Below are 19,553 nucleotides of genomic sequence, written 5' to 3'. Positions count from 1 at the left end.
AATTTGGCGAGCCTATTTAAAGAGTGTATTTAACCAGCAAACAAAGTCAGGTTTCACTCATCTGTCTTTGTGATAACACTATTGACCCTTTATCTCTTCTCGGGGGTCACAGGCAAACACACACAAACACGCTACAAAAGACCAGCAAAGATCACAAAAACACTTTTTTCATTCAGTTTATTTTGTTAGTTAAATTTCTATAGCAGGTGAGGGAACATAACGGTCACGCAAGGGTTTTCTTGAGCATAGTTTTCAGAAGTCACAGTGTTTTAGACATGGACAAGAACAAGAACATTAAAAAAATGACAATGAAGAAGGAAGGGCCAAGAGGAAACTTAAAAACAAGGTGTAACAGTGACACATTCCTACACACCTTCTCCTTCATGGTCCTCCAACTGCCCCCTTTGCTCCACACGCACGCACGCACACACACACACATACACACACACATGCGCACACACAAAAAGGCCTCTGCTCTAAAGTGTTGTCAACCCCTCCCTCCCATAATCCCCCACCCCCAGCCCCCCCTCCAAAAATGCAAACAAAACAACAAAACAAAAACAAACTCAGCAACAAATAGATATATTTATATATAATATATATTTACTCTTTAAAAATAGAACTTCAGTCTAGATACTAACATCTGTACAAACTACAAAAATAAAATTTTAATATAAATAATTTATATGGCATGACATTAACAATTTTTTTTGAAATAAACTACAAACTAATGCAGGAGCCCTCCCCAACCTCAACCCCCCTCCTCACCACTGTCTGACAACACCTCCTGGCTGTCTACGGTCTGGTCCAACTGTAAATGGTGCTTTTGCCCGTTTTGCTTAATTAATCACAACTGCACAGTAGCTACTTAACTCTTCTTTCATATTTACAAAAGAAACCAAAGCTGCCACTTTAAAAAAAAAATGACATGAAAAAAAAAATAGATTGGCAAGTGATTCCCTGCAATTTAACCTGGCAGTGATGAGACCAATACTGAACGAAGACAACAACAGAAAAGACTTTGTAAAGCAAAGTAAATGATAATGCTAAGATGAAAGAATAATGTGGCGTATATGAGGTTTGTATTAACAAGGAGAGTGAGACATTAGAAAGTGAGTCGGAGCAGGTTGAAGCATTAAAAAGACTGAACTAGTTTACATTATGCAATAATTGCACAGGGTCACAACAACATGAACGTGTTACAACCCTAAAGCAGCCAGCAGAGGAAAAAAGGAGAAAATAATAACAACAAAATAAAATCACTCCCTTTGCATTGGATTTTTATGATTCCCTTTCAAAATAATACAAGGGGGTGAGCAACACGTGAAGTTCACCCACTGTAGAGCTTACAAAAACTGCAGAGGAAGAAAAAAATTTTATCACAGCTCCTTCAAGTAGTTTATAACTGCAGAGGACATTGGGACACCCAGACAAAGATTCAACATGAAATATGACATAGATGTGACCCTGCCAGCATGTTGACAGACTGATCACTATTAAAAATATTCCCATAGATGGACAGATGATGGTGATAGCAAACATCAATCTATTACTGCTTCTTGACAAACATTCTGTGTCTGGACGAGACTGAGACGAAACAGGTAAAACATATTTACACTAAAGCATGAACATAATACTGAGCTCTGAGCGCTGTGATAACAAGGACAAGGGGGTGTACTGAAGGCACGGTGGTTACTACTGTTAAATAAACAGTATCTGCTCTGTAATTCTCTGCTTTTTTTTTTTTTACAGTGACAGAGAATATTGATACTTAAAATACAAGAGAGTGTGTCAGACGCAGGATATCTCACAGTGTAATACTGTGTACAAAGTCACTAAGTATACTGACTAGAGCAAGAGGGAGAAGGGGGGGTACTGCATTTTTTAAGGCAAATCACTTAAAGTTATTTTTGAAGTGTAGCAGCAAAAAAAAAAGATAAAGAAAAAGAAAAAGACAAAAACATAACAATACAAATAGAAATCAAACACTGACCATGTATGTTCAATAACCTAATATCTTAATAACATCTCACTTTTTGTGGACGCTTTTTACATATAACACATTTCTTATTCTATACACTGTGGGGGGGAAAAATCAACTGCCCCACAAAAAAATAATCTTTTACATCTGAACTTTTACACAAGAGTATACCCAAGTTATACAGTACTCTTTTAAATAGCTTCCCTCTTTTTTAGTATTAAAATATATACTCATAGATTTATATAATTCTTAAAACAAGTCAATTTTTTCCTTAATATGTCCTTGAAATAAATCCTCTCCTTTTGTTTGTGTGAAGTCTATGTACAGTTGAGAGTTGAAGATGATGATGTGATGCCACATGGGCGTCGAGGTGCTCTGGGAAGCAGCCGGAGACTTGAGGAGAGAAGGCACAGCGCGTGTGAGAGAGTCTAGCAATCTTTGGCTGCCTGGATCCTCAACCCACCTGCAGCAGACACACACAGAAGAAAGAAAATAGTTAGACATCGCTAAACCGGCATCAAACAGAGAAACTGAGAAAAGGTCAGGTTAACCTAAGATCAACTAGTTGTTGACTCACCTTGTGTCTTGCTGAGCTGATGCTCTGTCTGGCACTGTGTCGCTTCCAAGTCCTGGATCTCTAGAGAGTCTCTCTTACATGAAGAAAAGTTTGTTTTGTCACCACAAGTCCTCTTAGCAGCCTCAAAACAGTCCGACTCACTGTCCGTGTCAAAACCTTCATGCATGTAGCCTTGGTACGCTGCTCCTGGCAAGGTCGGGTGCACGGCCACCGTAACGGAGGCTGTGGCTGTAACCATGGTAACAGGCCCCCCAGTTGAGCCTTGCTGCGTCGGCAAGGCAGTGGTGCTATTGCTATAGCTTGGCCCTTTAGTCCTGTTTGGCTGAGGCCCTCTGCCATTTTGAAGCCTGGGTCCGCTTTGACAAGTCCTCCCAGGGAAGTGAGCTCTGTCGCTGGGTAAGTGTTGGCCGGGCTGAGCCTGGAGCCTCTGGAGGCCCTGCTGCTGCTCCCACTTATTTCCGTCCCAGCACGTGACCTGGGAGCTGAGAGGTGACTGCGTGTTGTGTGAAGATTCATTTAACGGTTCTATCCTCCCACCGGTGCCTGCTGCATTTTCTTTAAATGGCTTCACCACCTACAACAAACAGAGATTCATGATCACTTTGAGAAAAGACACATAAATTTGAAGACCACTTGATCACACAGGAGGGGTTCCTGTCCTCTTTCTGTGGTCTTACAACGTACCGTTAGCTTGGGGAAGCTGGGGTTCTTGCTGGCCTCTAGCAGGATGTGAGATGTGGGAGGAACGTTGGGGTGCGATGCTATGTACGCGCTCCGGTCACAGTACTTGTAATCCTCCTCTCCGATTCCTGACGTGGTGGTCATCTCGGAATAATACTCTGAGTCCGACGACTCTGAAAACGCTTGTTGACGAGACGACCGTGGGTTGTGGTGGCCCGTGTAGTACCCATGGTGGGTCATGGGTGGGGGAAGTGGGGGTTCAGGGGAAGGCGTGGGCAGGCGGCTGGCATTGTCAACAGGGGTGACCTCGGCTGGAGGCCCCATCATGGAGAGGAGGACTGGAAGGAGAACCAAACCATTCAGCATCCCCAACACAGTCAGGATGGCCAGCACAGCAAAGAAATACCTGAAAGAGAGAGGGGAGGGGGTTATGTTCGCTTGAAATTCAACCTAAAATAGTCACAATTGGCGCTAGAAAAAAACAGTTTCAGGTTAAAACCTGCTCGTAGTATCTCATCTAACCTCTTTTCTATAGAAGTGAAGGTGAACCATGGTGTCCTGATGTTTTATATGGACAAGAACACATATACACACATGTGCATGCACAATTTCAAACACACACATCATTGGCACATGAGGAAGGGAAGTAGCTCAGGGGAAGAAGTCAGGGAAAGCCCAGTGTTTGTGTATCAAAGGGAGAGGGGGTGGGCTGAGGTGGGGGGGCAAATCTGATTCCCCCGCTCAGTCCAACTAAAACATGCTTTGATGCCTCCACTGCTGCTGCTACAAGACTTTCTCTCACTCTGTTTTTCACTCACGCTGTGTTGCGTATGTGTGTGTGTGTGTGTGTGTGTGTGTGTGCGTGCATCTCAGTGGAGCTCTGAGGAGGCCAGGGGTGGAGGCAGGCCACAAGAAAGAGCTCCCCAAGAAAATTAGAGAGGACTCCACTTAAACACTAACAGAAAGCAGAAAGGGAGAGACAGTGAGATGCTAACCACCAGCCAGACTTAAAGAGGTAAAAGAAAGAGGGAGGAAAAAAATGATTGTTGGAGTGAAGAGGAAAAAAAGCAAACAAGGACAGGGATAATAGCTCTTGAGACATGCTTCTCTCCTCTGAATGGACTACTACTACAGCTATTACTACTACTTCACTTGACAAAGGTCACTCTACAGGAAAAAGTTCATGGCTTGCATGTTGGGTGTGATTCCACAACCCATATTCGCACCAATTTCACCCCCCCCCCCCATGCTTCCCTCTGACATGTTTTCCCCTTGCCTCTTTACCTGCTGTCCTTGTTTTCTTTTTTTATCAGAAGCATAAAGCATGTCATCCTAACCAGCTTTGACAAAACACTTTGGGGAGATATTTTCAATTTCTCGCTGTCTGCTCAAAACCATGACTGTCTTTAAACCACACACAGATACCGAATTGGCACACTTCCTCGAATTAAGGCACGTTCACAGGCAGGAACAGGTCATCTTTGTTTTTGTGGCCGTAGGACTGGACTTTTGAGCTCTGTTGCTTATTTTACTAAAAACTACACTTCAACTTCTTAACATGGTTGAAAAAAAAAAACAAAACAAAAAAAAAAAACAAGAGGAGAGTGAGACAGAGAGAAAGAGAGTGAGACTTTGGTGGGACCTCCAACAGCGTCTCACTGTTAGGAATTCTGTTGTTTATATAAACTGTAATCTTTTCCATTCGTTGTCAGGGCCTGGGGAGTCGTGTGCATATGTGTCTGTGAGAAAGAGAGTGTAAGTGTTTACATGCCTGTACATATGTGCATTTTTCCTCATGTGTGTAGTGTGTGCGCGTTTGTGTGGGTGCGCGCATATGTGGCCCGCATGTGTGCGCAAGCATGCTACGCAAGTGTGTATGTGTGTGAGAGAGAGAGGACTCTTGAGCAGAGCTGAATTAGGCTTGCTGTTTATTCAGTGCATTACAAGGCCAGGAGATGTTTACAGCAGTATATTTATGCTGCTCCCCGGCTAGCCAGCTCTGGCTTGCCCCATTCACCCGACCACAGCTACAGCTAAACAAGACCTCCAACAGAGATACTAGACCCCTCTGTCTTTCTCACCCCATCCACTGAAAACCATCTCTCTCACAACTATGGGAGAAAGGAGGAAAAACAAGATGCTGAAATGCTCTTTGAACCTCCCTTAATCCCAGTCCAACTTCCTATTAGTTCTCGATTTTTGTCTACTCCTACAGATTTACACCTCTTTATCTTTCCAAGCCAACATGGTGGAGGATCCATTCATCTAACACCATCCCACCCCACCCCCCCACACACACCAGGACCTCATATCCTTGCAAAGAAGCCACCCTCAGAGTACTTCTCCTCCTCCTCCTCCTCCTCCTCCTCCTCCTCTTTTTCTCTCTCTCTGTTTCTGTCTCTGTTTCTGCAGAAAAACTGTGCTTTTTCTGTCATGGAGGCCTGTTGCAGTCTGTGAGCTCAAGGTTGTGGTTTCGGGTTTGGGCCGAGACCACATTCGGCTGAAAAACATCGAGCTATTCGCCTTTTTTTCCACTCTGACCATGAAACATTGGTAGAAAACACACGCACACACATATACGTACATGCGCAGTTTACACTTGCGAGCGTGCACGCGCGCGCACACACACACACACACACACACACACACAGGGGAGTAATGTCTGTTGGTGGGCTACACACCATCTGACTGGCTAACCAGTTCAAATTTAGCTCCACTTTTTATTACGGCACCTAACATGGAGGGAAAGAATGCCAAACGGATGATAGGAATTTTTACAGATTCCCTCATGTGCGTTTGTGTGAAAGAATCAGTGAGAATGAGTAAGAGAGAGACACCACCCAGTGGGTAGCAGAACACTTCCATGTTTACGAGCAGCTGCTACACACCCTTGATGTTTTCCCCATTTGTTGTGCTCTGAGGTTGGGGAGACGGATGTGTGTGTGTGCCCAGAGTGACAGAACCAGGTGCATATTTGTCACTCTGTGTGTGTGTGTGCGTAAATAGGGGTATAACATTTCCACCTGCATGCACTCCTGACCCCCCACAAGGCTTCCTCCCATCCCCGAGTGAGGCTAGACAACTGGCTCCACACATAAACACACACACACCAATGGCGTAAAACCAAAACACTGCTTCTTGTTAAGGTAACATATGGGCTGTACAGGGTTTAGACAGCACTGTTGCCAAAGTGTGCATGGTCACTCTCTCACACATAAGACAGCATGACTTCTCAAATGTATACATGCAGAGCTACACACACGTACAGATGCACACACACATACACACACACACACATACACATACACATACACATACACATACACATACACACAGCATCTCACCTCATGATGAAGTCAAACTCTGACCCTGCCAGCATGAGAACGCCCAGCAGCGTGGAGATCGCTCCGTCAACCACCGGTGCAAACATGTGCTCCAGAGCCACTGCCGAGCGCTTGTTTCTGTTGCCAATCGCTGTCAGGAAGCCCTGCGGCGGAGAAGGGGGGAGGTGGGGAAGAGAAATGAGTTGGAAATCTTGCCGATCACACAAAACTTGTGCTTGCGGTGAAGCTTGGCACGCTTCAGAATTCCTGCCTTTGGTTTAGTCGGGGATCGCTACGCTAAACTACAAGACAGTACGCTGTGCGAAAGAGCTGCCAGCATGAACCAGGAAGCCAAAAGTTTCCTAGTAAATCTTTAATCACACTTATTTTACCTTAATCACTTTCCATTTCAGGCATGAAGCCACAGGAGTCTGTGCTTTGCACTTTAAAACTAATAAAAATGTTTGCAAAACGCAGCCTATTACAAATCCTTGCACAGAGCATAAGGACATTCAATCAATAATTAAAAAGTATTATCACAGGTTAAATGTAATTCTTCCCTGGGGTATGCAAATCCACATAAAACTGAGCAGAGAGCTTGTGATTTTTATATTAATCCTTATGTGGTCACATGTTGGTGTATGGTAGGTATTTCATAGCTTCGGGTTTCAAGTAAAGTAGGTGTTTAATTGTAGGTGTTGAGTCCCCTTAACAGTTAATCCATGTGTGCGCTCTTGTTTTGGGGCGTGTCGACTCACCAGTGCAATGTGAACAGTGAACTCCACCCCGATGCCCACGGATGCGATCAGGATGACCACGGGGATGGCGCTCAGCTTGATGCCGATCAGACCCATGATGCCGAACAGCTCCACCGTCATCATGGCCAAGATAAACACCTGAAAAGAGAACACGGGTAGGAAGTGTTACAAAGTGAACTGTTTTCAACTGCCAGTACATGAGAAAAAGTAGGATGGTGAAGAAATAAAGAAGTCAACAATAAATACAAGTGAATATGTCTAGTGACTGAGTTGAGCCCTTTTGCCACCTTACCCCACTCAGCCTTTGACCCTGTGCTCAGGATCTCAACCACATGGCATCAGATTACCCAGCCTTAGGCTGCACCCCCCCACCCTTCCTTATTTCCTTATCTTACTCTTCTTCTGTCCTTGAGGTGGTTGAAATGATTGACAGCGCCTGAGACAACAGAGTGCGGCTGCTCTCACACTCCTATTACACTGAATTTATGAACATCTGTCTCTTTGTGGAAAACTAATTCTCTTGCTTTTTTATGTATCTGACACTTTAATCCAACATCTTAGTGATGCAGCATTTCAGTTTTACTGACATAAATGTGTGATGTTACTGTAAACCGCTACACAAACAGGAACAACAAGTCTTAGAAAACAAGAAAGGAGAAAGTGGTTCCCGGCCAACAGGGGCTTTTGATCCCAGCGGGGGCTATGAGCTGGGGCACGGTTAAATTGGAAATGATAAAAGCCATTTTACTGCTCGACCACATACAGGCTGGGTGAAACCTTCACAGACAGGGCTGATGCCTGGAAACCATACATGCTGCGCCCCTCTCTGTGTCTGAGGAGACTGGGTTTGTGTTGCCGTCTCAATCAGTGCTGCTAGGGACCGCTACTTAAATTAAACACATTCCAACTGAAACTGGCACTGTTGTTGTGCTACAGTTAAGCCCCCCCCCCCCCCCCCCCCAATGGTCAGGGATATTCGGATTTGTGTATGTGTATGTGTGTGAGTCTGGGGGGCCCTTAAGGACCACCGGTCCCACCAGCTTGTGTGTGAAATGTTTTCCAAACACTGCACACTCAGACTGTCTCTTTCTCTCTCGTTCTCTCTCTCTCATACACACACACACAGACACACACACATATATATCCCTGATGGATGGGTTGAGCAGGCCAAGGTCGCAACTGGGCAGATCTGTCCTGTCCCAAAGTCTCTCCTTCTCCCTCTGACAAAAGCCGTGAGGGAGTTGGAGGTAGAGGCTTCAGGAGGGCAAAGCCTTTCTTGCTCCTTTGCATTTCCTTTTCTAAGGCCGGCCCAGCCTACATTAGAATGACAAAAGTCCCCGTGTGTGTGTGTGTGTGTGAGTGTGTGTGCACTGGCCCTCCGCAGAGAAAGAGGGGCCCCCTAGACAGCATTATTGAGCTGTGCTGAGAAGGGTGAGAAGAAAGCGAGAGGAAGAAGAGAGGGAGGAAGGGGGTAATGATGTTGTCGAGGTAGGACGCAGAGGAAGAGGTGAGACAGAAACTGGCAAAAATGGAAAACAGGAAGGACGAGGAAGAGCATAGCATGATGAGGAGTTTCGGAGGAAACTGATCGTTGGCTTACAATGATGCCGGCGGTCCAGGGGTTGAGCAGGAGGATTGCACAGACCAGGAAGGTGCAAGCCAGCACCACGCTGATCGACAGCAGGAACCAGTGCCTGAGGCCGATATACTGCTCCCAGAACAAGAAGGGGTATCCGTTAGGGTAGTTGAACACGCCCTTGCGGCTGAACTCGTCGCAGATGGCCCGCACGCTCTCAATGGCCTCCACGAAGTCGCTAGCCTGGCGAAGGCCGTTCAGGTAGAAGGGGAACTGGGCAAACTCTAGGGGCTCAGCGGCTGGGACTGCAAGAGAGAACGAGATTTGAGATCTTATGTTCATACAAGTCATTTTCAGGTGTATCCGCTCTGGCAAAAATCGAATGTGTAAGATAAGACACTTACTGCGTAGATTCTCTCCAGTAGTGTCATACTTGTCATGAATCCATTCTCTTGGATGGGGGTAGAAGTTGGCCTGGGAGGCAGCATAGCCCAGAGGATCATTACTGACCCAAACTGTCAGGTAAATGTAAAACACCTCTGGGGGGATAAGACCCTCTGCATCTACCAGCCGGCGAGACGTCAACTAGAGAAAAAAAACGATTCCTCTTGTCAGAATGAATAGTAAAAAGACAGCTAACAATGTAGTTGTCTACAATGCCACACACCTTGTCATGGAAAGGACATGTGGATTCTGTTTTCAATTTTTTATTTGGTTGCAGCTCTTGGACATACCTGGCTGTAGTTAAAAGGCTCTTTCTTGGAGCCGGTCTGGATGAGGAGCTTGTACGCCAGAGCTCCGTCCTCTGTGCCATTCCGATAGCTGTCAGCGGTAATCCTGCCTGCCTGCCAGTCAGCATCAAAAGCGGCCTGAAGACCTGCGTGTGAGGTAAAACACACACAGAGGAGAAAAGGATTATTGCGGTTGTCAGTTATAAATATTATGATTTTTATTATCATAAAATTATAGGAGGTTTTCCTGCGTGTCTGTCTATGCGGGCAGTGATGTTGACAATATGAAATATCATGTTTCTTTTTCCATCTCTTTTCTTGGCTCTGATTGATCTGTTAGCTATTACTTCCTCCTGACTGGGCCTCTGACATGTCCTAGCCTGAGGACACACAGACACACACCAGCACACACTCATGCAAAGATAACCTATGACACCCCCAGCCTGTCTACTACACCACCCCTGAGCCCAGGTGGATGGGGGTAGACAGCATGGATGAACTTTCACTCACCCTTTGCACATTCTCACCCCCACACACACACACTCCTGCCCTTAGTAAAAAGCACACCTGAAAAAACCTGTTGCACCCTCTGCCGGATTCTGATATCATTATCAAAACCCCTCAGGGGGAAAGAGAGTAAGTTATTGCATGACTCATTCAAAAAAATAACATTCTTACCTCTGAGCCAGTCGTGGAAGTAGTGCAGCCACATGCGGGGCAGTTTGTTGTCGCTGTCTCTGACCACGTATTTGACGGAGTTAAAAGCGTTGTGCAGCTGGATCAGCAGCCTCTGTGACCGAGCGTAGTCGAATCCATCCATGGTCACCAGGTACATGTTGTAGAAGGAGAAATACTTAAACTGGGCGTCGATGAAATCGTACTCCTTGGTGTCTCGGGGCACGATGTCTGTCAGGTAGAGGCCGTCGTGCACCATGGTGGTCCCGTACAGGCTGAGGCCGAGGAGGCCCAGGAAGAGGACCACCACAATGGCTTTGCTTTTCGGCTTGAGGAGCAGAGGGGCGTATTTCTCCCTGGCAAAGCTGGACAGGTTCCAGTGCAGGAAGGGGAGTGGGACGCACTTCTTTCCCGATTTGGAATCCTCCACCTGGGCTAGGAGGTCCCGTGTGGAGCTGGAGGTAGGGGTGAAGAGCTGGGAGCCGTAGGGGTCCGGCACTGAGGTGGTGGTGGGAGAAGGTGTGATGGCTAGAAGTAGGAAATACATCATGATTTATTTCACAATTTATTTAAAATACTTATTTGGCCAGAAAAACATTATTGTGAGAATCTTAATATGACTTTATTCACCTTGAGCCTGAGAGGTGGGACAGAGGATGATGGAGGGCGGGCTGGTGGAGATCTGTGAGGTAGGCGGTAGAATCGTAACTATGTGCTGTCCCGCTGCATCGCACTGGGTGAACGCCTGCACCGTGGTGGTGATCTGGGTGCTGGTGGTGATCGTGGATCCCGCGGCGTACTGATGCGTGTGCGCTGTGGCAGGCGCGTGCTGCTGCTGCTCTCCGGTGTCTGACAGCTCATGCGGAGAGAGGTGGATGACGCGGTCGGAGCAGGGGCTGTACAGGCAGCAGAGGACGTCCAAGCGCTTGTCCTCGCGCCGGTGGAGGTCCAAACTGAGTATGGCGGGGAAGATGAGCAGCACCATGGCGAAGTTAAACACAACCACAATGGCCGCCTAGGGAGAGAAATACAGAGAGGAGGAGAAAAAAAAAACAAAGTGAGAAGAGACAGAGAACAGTATGTGAAATTACAGGCACCCTACCCCAGCTGGGGAGAGTCAAGGCTCCTTCTTCTTTTTTTTTTTTAGTGTCTCAGACCACAACCCAGAAAGTAAAGAAAAGCCTTACTCTAAATCACCAGCCAGGAATACTAAGCGAGCCAGGAGGGGAGAGGGAGAGAGAGACAGAGAGAAAAGAAAGAAAAGAGGGCCACAGAGAAAGAACTACTAGAGAGAATGAGTTTAAGAAGCGGGGGGGGGGAATATATATGTTGCGAGTCTGAGCAAAACCATCACCCTTCACCACCACCTCCCCGCTCACTCCAGACCCTGAAGCTGACATTCTAACTGGCCGTGGTTTCCAGTGTGTATATGTCTATGTGTGTGTATTTGTGTGTGTGCTTGTGTGTGTGTGTGTGTGTTTCGGACCACCCACAGTTAGTCACAGATCAGAGGCAAACCGCCTTGAAGGGGCCAGTGATATACTGATCCACTCCTCCCTCCCTCTCCCTTCTCTCTCTCTCTCTCTCTGCGTGCTTCTCTCTGTCTGTTCATCACCGTCTTTGCTCTGATTATTCCACATTACACACATGTACAAACACACACACATTTATGCACATATACAGACACACGCAGAGACGTGCACACACACAAAAAATGTCCGCCCTGTTGGTGCAGTGGCAATAAAACTCGGAACAAAGGCTTTCCTCGCTCTGAATAAATGTCACCTCTCTTAAGTTATCTCTTTCATTTTCAAAGGAGCCTCGGGCCTCTCGGTGTGCGATTGTGTACATGTGTTTATGTCTGTGCGCATGCGTGTAAGGGGGTGTGTGTGTATGTGTGTGTGTGCAAAACATACCTGCAAAGAGAAAGCTCTCAGGGCAGGGATGGGTACGAGAGCGGCCATAAAGAACGCAATCATGTTGTTGATGGAAGTCAGAGCCACGCTGGTGCCGGTGCGACGCAAACAGTCTCCCGTCCGCTCCTTCGGAAAAAACACAGGCACAAGTCAGACGGTGGGGAGGAGAGGAGAGGAGAGGAGAGGAGAGGAGAGGAGAGGAGTCTCTTAAAAGGTACCTTGAAGGGGATGTTAGTTCCAGTTTCTGTGAAGGAGTGAGCCAACAGAAACATATCATCCACACCAATGCCTAGTGCCAGGAAGGGAAGCACCTGGGATGGGAAACACATCAACAGAGAACAAAAGGTCAGATTGAACATTTGAGGTTTGTGACATCAAAGTCTGGGCTCAAAATCAAGATTTAGACCAAAAATGACCGACAAGATTTAAGACCGAAAATACTAGCTAGTATGAAGTTTGCTTTATGTTGTACCTGCGTGGTGGCAGCATTAAAGGAGAGGCCAAGCAGGGAGCAGAGACCCAGCCCCGCAGCCACCGACAGGGCCACCAGTAGCACGCCGGCCAGCCCAACAGCCCCCTGGGACTTAGCGCAGTCCCACCTTAGCATGGTCACACAGGCATAAGCAAGCTGGAGAGAAGACATTCATATTAAAAATCTGTTATTTCACAGTAAATATTTCCACTTGCTCACTTAGTCTGACAGTCAATATGCTCACCATGAGCAGGTATCCCCCAGCCACTCTGATGACACTGACATCGGAAAAGGATTTCATGATGTCGTTGAGGGTGGTGGTGGAGAAAGCGTGGATGGACTGGCTGGAGTTAGCTGGGATACTCTGATGGACCATCTGAGGGATACAAATTAGTCTGTGATTAAGCTGTGCCTCAGTTGCCAAAAATCAGCACGTCAGCGTCTCCATGTGTAAAATACCTTGGTGGGGCTGAGCTGCTGAGTAAGACAAGGGTTTTTTTTCTTTCACATGAAAATACACACCATTTTGCACACACACACACACAGTCCAGTACCCCAACCCTCTCCTACACCCCCATATTTTAGGACCCTAAAAGAAAAAGAAAAGGCCCCCTGTCCCTGTGAAATGTGCATGTGTGTGAAAGTGAGCATGAATGTGTATGTGTGTTTTTCATGTGCTAGCATGTGAGTGCGAGTGTGTGTGTGTGTGTGTGCGTGTATGACAACTGAGGAGTAATGAGCACAGATGCCAGAGGTTGTGAGGTCAAAGGTGAGAGGGATGGGATCGCATGGCTCAGGAGGCTGCTCTCACCACTCCGCTGTGCCATGAATGGACCAAAGCTCCCCCCGGAGCTATTTTACCTGTTTGCATTTCATCATCATTCGCTGCCTCTAATCGATCTGTTCTTGTTCTTTAATGTGTCAGGCAGAGGTACGGTGTTGCTCTCAGTTTATGTCTTAGTTTGTTTCCCTCCCTCCCTGCCACATGTCCCTCGCTTCCGTCCCTCCCTCCCTCTCTCCTTACCCTCACCACGGTGGGTGTCAACTATCACAGCAACAGCTTGTTCCTATAACCTAGGGCTGTGACAGAGAGAGATGATTGGCCTACCACACACGTACACACACACACACACACACATACCTATTGCCCTGGTCTGCCCTGCGATTCGCTTTACAAGGGAGCTGAAGACTGATGGAATTCAGACACTGCAGAATGAGTCCCATGCAGTGTGTGTGTGTGTGTGTGTACCAAAGTAAAACAAGCCTGCATGGGGACAAGGAAATGCCTCCTCATTTTTCTCATCCTCTTTCTACTTCTTCGTGGTGGCCACTAGAAAAATCTCTGCTTGTGTCCAGCTTCTCCTTCTCTTTGTAGTGTGTGCGTTTGAATGTACGTGAAAAATGTGTGTGTATGTTCGTACCTCCACAAACTTCCTCTGCCAGGACTCGAGGATAGCGGTAGCCTTTTCTTCATTCCAGTTGATGTCATGGATCTCGTAGTCATCTTTAAAGTGCTCGTACAGCTGCTTAGGACTCATCAACAGGAACATGGTTTGGAGAGCCTCCGCGCTGCAAAACACACATAAATGTGAGCTTAAGACAGATCGGAGATGTCAGACGCGTCTTTTAAACATGGTTTATTGTGTGCTGAGCTGAGCCAAAACCTCAACTGCATCATCCCTCTCACAACTAACACATTAAAAAATCATCCTGTTTGACTGTTAAAATGTTCGTTGTATCCCTAAACTTTATTCTTATTTGAGCGCGCCTCTCTGTGAATGGCTAAAAGCAGGTGTTGTTTCTTCTAGGATTTGTCTGCTTGCCTGCCTGCCTGCCAATGTAAACAGCCAAAAGCAGGTGTTATCTAGTCTGTCTCTCTGTCTCTCTGTCTCCAGGCTGCAATCCCAGATGTCCTCAGGTTTTCTTGGCACCGGGAACAGCGAGCAGCAGCGCCGCTCAAAATATGAAAGAAACGATCATAAATCACATCCAAGAGTAAGTGTGGCTCTTGCAGATGGGACTGGTATCCTCTTTCATTCAAGGATCTGTTGGGCCTGCGTGGGTCGTGATTTGGGCTCTGACCCAATGCTGTCACTCCATTTGTACTAGCCATGCTTTTAAATCCAGTTGAGGTCAATTGGGAAAAAAAAAAACCAACAAAACTCTGGAGAACGTCTTATTAAGAGACTCGTGTCAGCTTACTTCTATTTCTTCTTCTTCTTTGGTTGCTTACACAACAAATGTATAGCATGGGGGTGTGGGGGAGGCTCTATGTGGCTGTCAATCATCTTTAATTGGCCTATCCTGGACCGGGGTCATGCAGGAAACCAATCCCTCTCAGTACGAGGCATTCCTAGCATGTGTCTGTTGGATTATTAGGGGTTACACAGATCCCACAGTCACAGCGGCTCAGAGGCTGATGGGTGGACTGGCTGCCTGTTCGGCTGGCAGCAACCCCACCCCCATCCCCCAACTATGACATCCTCCAATAAGACAAGAGCAAACTTATACTGTGTACAGTCATCTGAAAATGCTGGGATCTAATCTGTCTTTTACACTATTTAATAAACACACACCTCAGTAGAGTGTCCTGGCTGTTCTTGACCCGTCCTCCCAGGATCAGCTCCTCCTGCCAGTGCATGAACTTCTGGCTGAAACCATGGCAACCACCCTGGAGTCGCCCAGCAATGTCAGGACTCTGAATGGAAGGAGGGCAGAGGGACAGACGGAAAAACACAGAAATATGTTATGAGCGTCACTTTCTTTATCTCCTCTTTGCTGCTTTGTGCATATAATGTATGCATTCATTTGTGTGAGTTTACCTCTCCTTTCTCCTTGTTGGGTGCACTGAGAGGACAGTCTGGGTCTGAGGGGTCTAGACAAGACCTGTTCATGTAGGCATGGCCCACCTATTGAATTAAACAGCATTTAAGAAGTCTTAGTATATAGAAACAGGTAACCAGGTAATTGTTTATGAGTATGAGTTTTTAAGTCAGTAAATCTGTCAATGTGCAGTTCAGTGACCCACCTGGGCTTTGTCCAACATCTCCTTAAATCCCTCCAGTGAAGTGAACTGACTCAGTTCCTCCATCAGCTTGACAGGATCTAGATTCATCCACTGGATATCTGGCATACCCCTGCAGAGCAAAGACACACTTATGACTTGATAACTTGAAGAAGAAACTACACAGGAACTTTTATCACTTTGTGCCTGCGAGGCTACACGGCTTTGCGTTCCTGCCAATGTTTAATTTGAGCAGGGAAACTTTCAGTCGGGTTTAATTCTCGCTCCCTCTCATTTGTGCCGGGCTACGCAGGAGGCTAGCTGCGAGATACAGGATAAAATAGCGTTTATTATCCTGTTTCACGCTGCCACAATGCCCAGGGAAAAGGCAGGGTGGCTGCCTGCTCGCTTCCATTCCTCAATGTCCTGCACTGAGTCATAACAATTACCTCTGCCTCCCAAAACATCTTGATAAGGAGGGAGGGAAGGGGAGAGGCTGAGTGGATGGAAGGGAGGGAAAATAGGTGAGGGATGAAAGGAGAAGGAAAAGGGGAAATTTATTTGTCAATTGTCATTTTGCTCCATATTAACATCTATGAACCTACTCTACGTTATTAAAATTGACCATTTCCTCATGCTTTTGGAGTCTACCTGCTGAGGGAATATGTAGCTAACTGCTTAACTGCTTTTCCTGGTTTAGAAGCAGTTTCCTGCAATACAGTCATAAATTTATCAAAAAAACAAAAAAACAAAAAAAACAAACAATATGCTTGATTTATTGCAAGATTTTGTGATTCAGTGTTCAGAAGCACATTTTCTGCAGTGACACAAAGTAAGAAAGGAGACGGGCAGAAAGAGAGGGAAATAAAAGAATCTCAAAGTATCTCAGCTCTGGGCTCAATCTCCCTCCAATGGCTCATGAAGAGAGCTCCTCTCCTATTCCCACATACCAGGGTCCCTTTTGCTGCTGCTTGCAAAGACACACTCCTTTATCAGCTAGTTTTTGCTTGAGTGAACCAGGCCTGTGCCCTTTTGTTTTTTCATAGATTGCTGCTCTTTGTTCTACCAAGTTTTCTCTCGCTCTCACTCTTCCTCACTCTCAATCTCCCAATCTGCCTCTCTCCATCTCACTGTTTTTTTTTCTTCTTGTCCTTCCTTTGCATTTAAAACTGGGGCTGAGGTAAAGTGGAGGCTGACTACTGGGACACTGGCCTCTCCTCAGCTCCATGTGAAAAACCAGTAAAGAAACAATTAATAAATAACAACAGATGTTGAGCACTTTGTGTGATTTACAGGAATACTTGGAGGACGTGTGAATCATCAAAGAACCCTTCTCCCTCTCTGTCGCTGTGCTTTCACACAAGCCAACTGGGAGATGCAAAGGATGGGAAACTTGTGTTTGTTTCTGTACATGCTGGCTTGTCATGCAACATACTGCTGTCAGCTCTCGACAGATATATAAACAAATAATCGGTTTGCAAAGAAACATCTGCTATGATCTAAACTATCTTTTATAAACTGAGGACTCAATTGAAATATCACTGTTGACTACGAAAAAACCCCTCTCTTTCAGTGACTCAATTTCTCAAGAGAACTTCGTCCCCCCAAAAAAGGAGAAGAAAAAAAAAACAAAAAAACCTTGAATCCGCAAATGCCCAAATACGCCCAGACTCCACTGTTAACTGTCTTGTAGCCTCTCTCTGTCTTTCTCGGGGGACTTGAGGCTTGAATACTGCCCATTTTATTTGTTGGACAACTTGGGAGCTGGGAGCCCGGGGCATTACCATGAGAATGCCGAGTGTTAGCCGTGAGCTGACAAAGCCGGCCCCCCTCCCCTCCTCCGGGGCCCCTGCACTGATGGACACTCACTCGTAAACTGAAAGAATGCTTACCATTGTCTGACCCAAAGGGCTCCCCTGCCACCACCACCACCACCACCGCCGCCGCCGCCGCCACCGCCTCCCTGCCCTCCGTTCTACCAACCCACCATCCAGTTGCTGCTGCAGCCATCTCCCCTCTCTCTCCATCCCTCCCTCACTCGCTCGCTGCATCTCTCCCTCACTTTCTCCCTTTGAATTTCTCTGTCAGGACACCCCCACCCCTCCGGTCCCTCTCTGGGCCCTAAAAGAACTCTATTACTGACCGCTGCTGTCAGTCACAGCACCCACTGACAGACTACTGAAAGCCCAACTGTATGTCTCCATCTAGCATGTGTTAAAAGTTACGGACCCCTCCAAAAGCTCTAGTCTGCAACGCAAGTCAGATGGAAGCAATGACAGCAAAGGCAGAGCCAAGACTTTCTATGAAATGTTTTAATATACAAAAAGAAATTGGGTCAAATATTCCAAGACTTACGGTAAATAGGCGGAGCCTCCCTGTAGTTTGGCTCCTTCCCAAAAACAGTCCAGCGGGGTGATTATCATACAGGGGAATAACTTGTCAATCATCTGGGATCAGGAAATAGAAAGGAAGCATGATTAAACACCACAAATCAGTGAAGAATGTTTATAAAAAGGAATAAAAATCAGTTTGTTCCTTTGTCAACTCACCCTTTCAATCATGACATTTTCTATAATAGGGACTCCTGATTTATAGCATATTTTGTTAAGATCCCACGATCTACAAGAAAGAAAATATCATTTTTATTTCCTTTTACTGATGACACAAGCTTTAACACAAGGAAATTATTCACAGAACATATCCACGGTCTGCTTACTTTCCAAACAGCGACACCTGAACCTTGCTGGCAGACAGAGCGGCTTCCATGTGAACCAGCAAAGCCTCCTGGGTAAGAATATTGGTGCCCTCTTCTTTGGGGGTCTGGATGAGCATCTGTGAGGTAAATACTGACTCCTCTCCCTGCTTCTCCCTGGTGTAGCGAAGCTCCGTGCTTACCCGACTGCCGGCTAGAAAACAGAGAATAGAGAATGTATTGATACCGAAGTCTCGATTCAGATTAGATTACTGTATGCATTAGCACAGAATTTCTTTAACATGCACAAAACCGCACGCATAGACACAATGGGATCGTATAACAAAGTGTCTTGTGTGCACTGTACATACGCACACACACTTACACAACACACACATATATCGACCAACGCCCTTGGCCCTCGCCAGTGTTGGTTTTGAAGGCACTTCACACAAGCCAGCGTCTGGCCAAGAGAAATGAGTAATACAGCTTCTCATTGGCTCCTTCTGTGAAACAGATGTGCCCTGTTAGTTAGGAAAACCAGCCTTCTGATGCCCCAAAAAACCCCTCTACCACTCTGCTCGGGGCAGCAGATATGGACAAAGACATTTTGAACACACAAGAAAGGATCACGACGCACAACCGATGAACTCTTCTACCTTTATACTTCCTATGTCCATCTTTGAGGCAGTTTAGATGGCGAATGGCAAAATATAAGTGGACATGAACTACTATATGAAAACAAAGAAGAGAAGAAAAGAGAAGAGATGAGAAGTTGTGAATGACACACATCAAAGATTTAAGGAGATAAAGTAAAGTAAATAGATTCACAGAGAGAGAAATTTGAATGTCAGAGGTGGTGATGAACAGAGATAGAGATAGAAAGAGGATGAAAAAAAACAGAGAGAGAGAGAGAGAGAGAGAGAGAGAGAGGGAGCTATGTTGTGCTGTGCGGTAGACTCCAGCCCCCTAATTACAGAAGGTTGCCCTGAAAAGAGTTTGCCAGCCGGGGGGATCTGTGCCTGTGCCAAGTGGACATGAAACATGCCGCGCTGGATCACAGAGGGCCCGTCTGCCCCTCTTGCTGTCCCACTACATGACAACCCCAGAGAGAGAGAGAGAGAGAGAGAGAGAGAGAGAGAGAGAGAGAAAGAGAGGGAGGGAAGG

General features: G+C 46.3%; 1 protein-coding gene across 1 annotated transcript in view; it reads right to left on the bottom strand.

Annotated features, from left to right (window-relative positions):
• Positions 1–522: 522 nt before the first annotated feature.
• The window catches only part of ptch2 (patched 2), a 29,950-nt gene continuing 10,919 nt past the window's right edge, over positions 523–19,553 (bottom strand). Inside the window, exons 3-23 of the mRNA XM_018676695.2 lie at positions 18,411–18,600; positions 18,244–18,313; positions 18,050–18,141; positions 15,719–15,827; positions 15,513–15,599; positions 15,267–15,388; positions 14,112–14,259; positions 12,935–13,066; positions 12,691–12,846; positions 12,437–12,529; positions 12,219–12,344; positions 10,933–11,317; positions 10,306–10,830; positions 9,631–9,773; positions 9,301–9,481; positions 8,921–9,201; positions 7,321–7,458; positions 6,584–6,726; positions 3,243–3,645; positions 2,559–3,132; positions 523–2,444 (exon numbers count right to left, since the gene is read on the bottom strand). Coding sequence (XP_018532211.1) covers positions 2,410–2,444; positions 2,559–3,132; positions 3,243–3,645; positions 6,584–6,726; positions 7,321–7,458; positions 8,921–9,201; positions 9,301–9,481; positions 9,631–9,773; positions 10,306–10,830; positions 10,933–11,317; positions 12,219–12,344; positions 12,437–12,529; positions 12,691–12,846; positions 12,935–13,066; positions 14,112–14,259; positions 15,267–15,388; positions 15,513–15,599; positions 15,719–15,827; positions 18,050–18,141; positions 18,244–18,313; positions 18,411–18,600 — 4,133 coding nt within the window. The 3' untranslated portion in view covers positions 523–2,409. The remainder of the gene's footprint in view (positions 2,445–2,558; positions 3,133–3,242; positions 3,646–6,583; positions 6,727–7,320; positions 7,459–8,920; positions 9,202–9,300; positions 9,482–9,630; positions 9,774–10,305; positions 10,831–10,932; positions 11,318–12,218; positions 12,345–12,436; positions 12,530–12,690; positions 12,847–12,934; positions 13,067–14,111; positions 14,260–15,266; positions 15,389–15,512; positions 15,600–15,718; positions 15,828–18,049; positions 18,142–18,243; positions 18,314–18,410; positions 18,601–19,553) is intronic.

This window comes from Lates calcarifer, linkage group LG4 (genome assembly GCF_001640805.2).
Source record: "Lates calcarifer isolate ASB-BC8 linkage group LG4, TLL_Latcal_v3, whole genome shotgun sequence".
Classification (NCBI taxonomy): Eukaryota; Metazoa; Chordata; class Actinopteri; family Centropomidae; genus Lates; species Lates calcarifer.
This window is presented reverse-complemented; position numbering and strand designations above follow the sequence as displayed.